Source organism: Emys orbicularis, chromosome 3 (genome assembly GCF_028017835.1).
Source record: "Emys orbicularis isolate rEmyOrb1 chromosome 3, rEmyOrb1.hap1, whole genome shotgun sequence".
In the NCBI taxonomy this organism is placed as follows: Eukaryota; Metazoa; Chordata; order Testudines; family Emydidae; genus Emys; species Emys orbicularis.
This window is the reverse complement of record NC_088685.1, coordinates 206,438,408-206,444,407: the sequence shown is the minus strand read 5'-3', so window position 1 is coordinate 206,444,407 and position 6,000 is coordinate 206,438,408. Positions and strand designations below refer to the sequence as shown.

The 6,000-nt window shown below is 45.1% G+C and overlaps 1 protein-coding gene across 2 annotated transcripts in view; it reads left to right on the top strand.

Moving 5' to 3' along the window:
• The first annotated feature begins 3,337 nt into the window (after positions 1-3,337).
• The window catches only part of SNAP25 (synaptosome associated protein 25), a 40,382-nt gene continuing 37,719 nt past the window's right edge, over positions 3,338-6,000 (top strand). For both annotated transcript variants that reach the window (XM_065401623.1, XM_065401624.1), the window contains exons 1-2: positions 3,338-3,409; positions 5,541-5,582. In XM_065401623.1, the coding sequence (XP_065257695.1) occupies positions 3,338-3,409; positions 5,541-5,582 (114 nt within the window). The remainder of the gene's footprint in view (positions 3,410-5,540; positions 5,583-6,000) is intronic.

Here is a 6,000-nt window from a genome sequence, read left to right as displayed (position 1 = left end):
CCTCTGTGGTGTTGAGGAGGACGAAAGACTCAGGGAAGGAGAACATCAAGCTGCAGTGGAGGGAAACAATCCCATAGTTGGAAACCTCCTTCCAGATGTCATGGATACCCCTCTGGGGGGAGGGAACCCCTGTTATAGGAAGAGACAGGTAATAGTAATGGTGGATTCGATCATTAGAAACATAGCTGTGTTTGCGATGACCGGGAGAACCGCATGGTGAATTGCCTGCCAGGTGCGAAGGTTGCAGATCTCTTGAGACATCTAGACAGACTTATGTGTCGTGCTAGGGAGGAGCCAGCGGTCATGGTACATGTAGGTACCAATGACATAGGGAAAGGTGGTAGGAGAGAGGTTTGTAGGCCAAATTTAGGCTGCTACATAAGAGATTAAAGTCCAGGACCTCCATGGTAGCATTCTCTGAAATTCTCGATGCGCAGGGTCAGTTAGAGAGATCAATGCGTGGATGAGATGATTGTGTTCAGAGGAGCGATTTACGTTTACTAGTAACTAGGAACCTTTTAAGAAGGGAGGAGCCTATACAGGAAGAATGGGCTCCACTTAAACAGAACCACATTGCTGGCATGTAAAATTAAAAAGGTGGTAGAGAAGTTTTTAAACTAAGGGCTGGGGGAAAGCCGACAGGTGCGGAGGGGGACACGGTTTGGACAGACACCTCCTATCAGAGAGGATTTATTAAAGGGGATACTCTATATCCAAGTAAATAGGAGAAGATAGAAGTTGATAAAGTACAGGTAGGAACAGAAAAGAAACAGTCAAACAAGAGTCCCATTCAGTTACATCACATGAAAGCAGACAACTAAATATTGACAAATTTTATAATGCTTGTATACAAATGCAAGAAGTCTAAATACTACGGGCAAGTCTACACTCAAGCGCTACATCAGTGCAGCTGCACTCAAGAAAGAGATCTTGGAGTCATCGTGGATAGTTCTCTGAAAACATCCACTCCGTGTGCACCAGCAGTCAAAAAAGCAAACAGAATGTTAGGAACCATTAGGAAAGGGATAGATAATAAAACAGATAATAGCATAATGCCACTATATAAATCCATGGTACACCCACATCTTGAATACTGTGTGCAGATATGGTCGCCAAATCTCAAAAAAAGATATATTGGAATTGGAAAAAGTACAGAGACGGGCAACAAAAAAGATTAGGGGCATGAAACAGCTTCCATATGAGGAGAGATTAAAAAGACTGGGATTATTCAGTTTAGAAAAGAGACGACTGAGGGGAGATACGGATAGAGGTCTATAAAATCATGAATGGTATGGAGAAAGTGAATAAGGAAGTGTTATTTACCCCTTCACATAACACAAGAACTAGGGTTCACCCAATGAAACTAATAGGCAGCAGGCTTAAAACAAACACAAGGATATACTTTGTCACACAATGCACAGTCAACTTATGGCACTCATTGCCAGGGGATGTTGTGCAGACCAAAAGAATAATGGAGTTCAAAAAAGAATTAGATAAGTTCCTGGAGAATAGGTCCACCAATGGCTATTAGCCAAGATGGTCAGGGATGCAACCTTATGTTCTGGGGGTCCCTAAACTTTTGATTGCTGGAAGCTGGGACTGGATGACGGGATGGATCACTCAATAAATTGCCCTGTTCTGTTCACTTCTTCTGAAGCATCGGGCACTGGCCATTGGATACTGGTCTAGATGGACTATTGGTCTGACCCAGTATGGCCATCCTTATGATATTATGTAATTGAGTAAAATGGCCAGTGCTTCATGGCAGTTATTTGCAGCCCTCTGCCTTTCCTTCCAGCTGGATTAGTGCTTCCTCTGAGCAATAAACCCTCGCTGAGCACTAATTTTCAATGTGTCATGCTTGAATCAGGCAGAAAAATAAAATAGTGATGATGTTCTACAGACTTGAGAGGTAGTAGGAGGCCCCACCTTTCCTTCTCAAGTCAGCAATAGAAGCCAGGTTGTGTCTTTTGGTTTATAATAAAAGCTAATACCTTCCTAAACTAGATTGAACGGAAGGGAATCTGATCTCAGGTACAGGTGAGTTCAATGGATTTACTCTGGATTTAGACAATAAATTATAATATATGGAGATATCCTATCTCCTAGAACTGGAAGGGACCTTGAAAGGTCATTGAGTCCAGCCCCCTGCCTTCACTAGCAGGACCAAGTACTGATTTTGCCCCAGATCCCTAAGTGGCCCCCTCAAGGATTGAACTCATAACTCTAGGTTTAGCAGGCCAATGCTCAAACCACTGAGCTGTCCCAAGAGTAACCAAGATCAGACTCTGACAAGAGTCATCAAGATCAGAATCTGGCCCCACTAGAAGCAATGACAGAAAAACCCAGCTGGGTGATATAGTACAACCCCCTGCCAGGCTTTTTAAAATGTATCCAGTGTAATTTTGAATGGCTCAGATTTCTGAGCCAAATCCTCACCTGGTGAAAATCAGCCCGGCTCCATTATCTGCAAGCTACTGTGGCATGACACAGATTTACAGCTTACCTAAGGATCTGGCTCTCTGTCATATACTCCTTCCCTGTCCAAAAAGGCAAGTAAAGGCAAATATACCTAGGGCAGGTCTACACTACAGCCTAAGTCGATATAACTTACTTCACTTCTGGGTGTGAAAAAGTCCCCCCTCCCCCAATAAGCCTTGCAAGTTTCATGCTGTCCACACCGGCACTATGTTGGTGGGAGACACTCTTCCGCCAACATGGCTTCCGCTTCTCACCGAGGTGGAGTAATTATGCTGACTGGAGAGCTCTCTCCCGTCGGCATAGCGCATCTTCACCGTCTTCATCGCTGCGCCAATGTAGCACTGTGGTGTAGACTTGCCCTTATTTGCAAACAAGTATGAGGCAAAACCCTAGAGCTGAACCCTTTCAACTTCTGAGAAGTTTGAATGCAGTTCGAGCCCATGTCTAGTTACAAGTCATCCCTTCTGATTCTGCATTTTATAAGTGTTTGGTGCTTAACGGCAGTTGAAGTGTGCTAGGTAGAAAATACAAATGAATTAATTTCTCTGTAGGGAATGCAGTGAGGATCCATCCGTGCTCCTATACAAGAGAGTGACTAATAGCCCAGGAATAGAACATCACCTTGAACAATCCACGAGCACTCTTCTGTTTGTAAGACTCACCAGCCCTGATGAAAGATTGCTGGCGAGAGCACTAATATAAAAGCATTTGAGGGGATTGACATTTAAGCACAAATCTGCAGAGGGCAGCAAGTTTAACCCCAGTATTTGTTCCCTATTTGCTGTCTTGCAGGCTCACGGGCAGAACAAACACAAATCCTTGATTTGAAGCCTCGACAAACACACTCGCAGCTAAAATGGCAGAAGAACTTGATATGCGCAATGAGTTGGAAGAAATGCAGCGGCGTGCTGACCAGCTGGCGGATGAGGTAAAACCAATGGCAAACGAGAAGGGTGGAAACACTTGAGGTTCTTTTTTCTGCCCACAGGCTACATCCAGAAATGTGCACAGCTGTAGCAAAGTGCTTCAGCAGCTGATTCTGCTTTACACTCGTGTAATTTGACTGGACCGAATTCTGCTGTCACCGACACTAGTATCAATACACTGAAGTCAATGGAATTACTGTGGATTTACACTGTGTCAGTGACAGCAGAATTAGGTCCATTTTCTTAGACATTTTGGGCTGAGACCTCTGTGGAAAGGAGAGGAAAGGGGTAACTTGGAATAAAAAATGAGTCATGGTGATTCTGGAGCAGATAGGTACAAGGACCATGGGCCTGGGTATCAAACTCCCACCCTATCTGTCCAAGAGTCATTTAGACCATTAGATATCATTAGAGGCCAGTCATGGCAGATGTGTGTTTATCTGTGTGAGTCTTTGCCCATCATAATGATCATCTTTGGATGAGTTTGTCTCTGATATTAGGATCAATATCAGATAAAATGATCTTAGGGAGAGAAGTTGCCATTTAATTTCTCTGGAGGCTCATCTAATTTGCCAAGCCTAAGTGTAAGCAAAAACTATCAAATCAGGTAGCTAGGAAATTTTAATTGGAAACCACAGAAGTGATTTTTATAATAGTGTAGCAGTGGTTCCAAGCGTGAATGGAACCAGTGGAGAGGACTATGTGGAAGACCCATAACTGAGAGTTGAGGATGTCACAAGCACATTGCACAGGGGATGAATTTGAGGAAGAGCAGATACTGAATTGGCGTTAACCTGAATGGCTCTTAACTTGAGGGTTTGCACTTCCACCTTGAACTCTTTAGTGTGGAATCTGCCATATTACTGAGGAGGAGAAAAAAGATTGATTGGGGGGAAGGGGAACTCAATGAAACCCAAAAATATTAAGGGTGAGGTTTCCAAAGTGCTTTAAGCTGACCTATCTCTTCTCCCACTGATGTCAGCGGAAAAGCTCTCACCAACTTCAGAGGGAGCAGAGTTAAGCTATGTCTACATCACAGCCTATGTCAGCACAACCGATGTAAGTGTTCTTGTGCGCAGCACTATCTCGGCAAGAGAGCTTCTCCCACCGACACAGCTTCTGCCACTCCCGGAGGTGGTTTTATTAGGCTGACATCGGCGTGGAGCATCTTCACCAGACGCGCTGCATTGGTGCTGCTGCAGCGCTGTACATATAGATGTGGCCTTAGACCAGTGTTGAGCCATTGATGTCAGTGGGTTTTGGATTAGGCTCTTAGGGCCCAGTTCTGCACTTGCTTATTTCTGTATTTATTTATTTAGACTGATCAAAATGCAATGAAATAACAAAATCCACTCCCCCCACCAGGACTAAGAACTCTGCCCCTCTCCCATTAACCCACTCCAGCCTAAACCTTCTTCAGACGCTTGGGGAAACATACGTCTAGCACCATATCTTGTAGGTCAACAGGCTCAGGAATACGAAAAAAAATCCCAGCATCAAGGGTCCCTCCTTGAAAATGCCCCGCCACCCATCTGCCCAAGGGTCGGTTAGCTCAAGTGCTCCAGCTGATCTCAACTGCCAGGGTATTGGTGGTGGAAAAAATGGGAGCGATACTTGAGTGAGTTAAGGCGGAGTTAGGATCTAAGGGTATGTCTACACTGAAAAGAAAAACCTGCAGGACCGAGACTCAGGGCCCGGGTCAACTGACTCAGACTTGCAGAGCTAAAACTAGCAGTGTAGACGTTTGGTCTTGGGCTGAAGCCCAGGCTTTGAAACCTGGCAAGGGCGGAAGGTCTCAGAGCCCAGGCCCCACCTTTAGATGGAGAAGGAGGGCAAGGCTAGGGCTATACGCCTCTTCTGGGAGCATTCATCACTGTCAGCAGTGCTACTGCTGGAGAGTGCTAGCTGCAGAATTCCGGCTACCTCCCAGGCCAGAGTGCCTGGAGAAACACCGTCTTCCCTCCTAGCACTCCCACACTGGGATAGCTGTAATCTGGCTATTAGAGGGTGGGGAAAGAAGCACTCAAAGACTTCTGTATGAGGCTATTCATGGCATTTATACACGCCTGCACACTAGTGACGGAAACGGCATTTGCCAGATCTAACTTGCTTTTCTCCCGTTTTTTTTTCCAGTCACTTGAAAGCACCCGTCGTATGCTGCAGCTTGTTGAAGAGGTAAGGACTTATACTTTACCCTCCCTTCCTTTGTAGATAGAGGTATGGGAAAGCCCGACACAAGCAAATGCCTGAGCCACCTGCCAATACTTCACACACCAAGGGCATCTCCATAGGTTTTTGTGACCATCTAAAATGGGGCACTTTCGAAAGGTGAGAAAACAGCCAGTTGCTTGCCCAGTGTTCCTGGGAATTAGTCCAGACAAGATGTGGTACAGCCATTAATAAAGCTGATCAAGCAGTCAAAAGACTCACTGAACTGCAGGCTAGCTACTCTAGTTAATGGGGAACTGTATTCGGTCCATATTTTAATTTTGGTTGAATTGAAATATTCAAGATAAAGCAATGAAGCACCCTTTGTACATGACCTCTGGTTGGTCATCATGGGCCCGATACACACACACTGGCATCGAGCTGC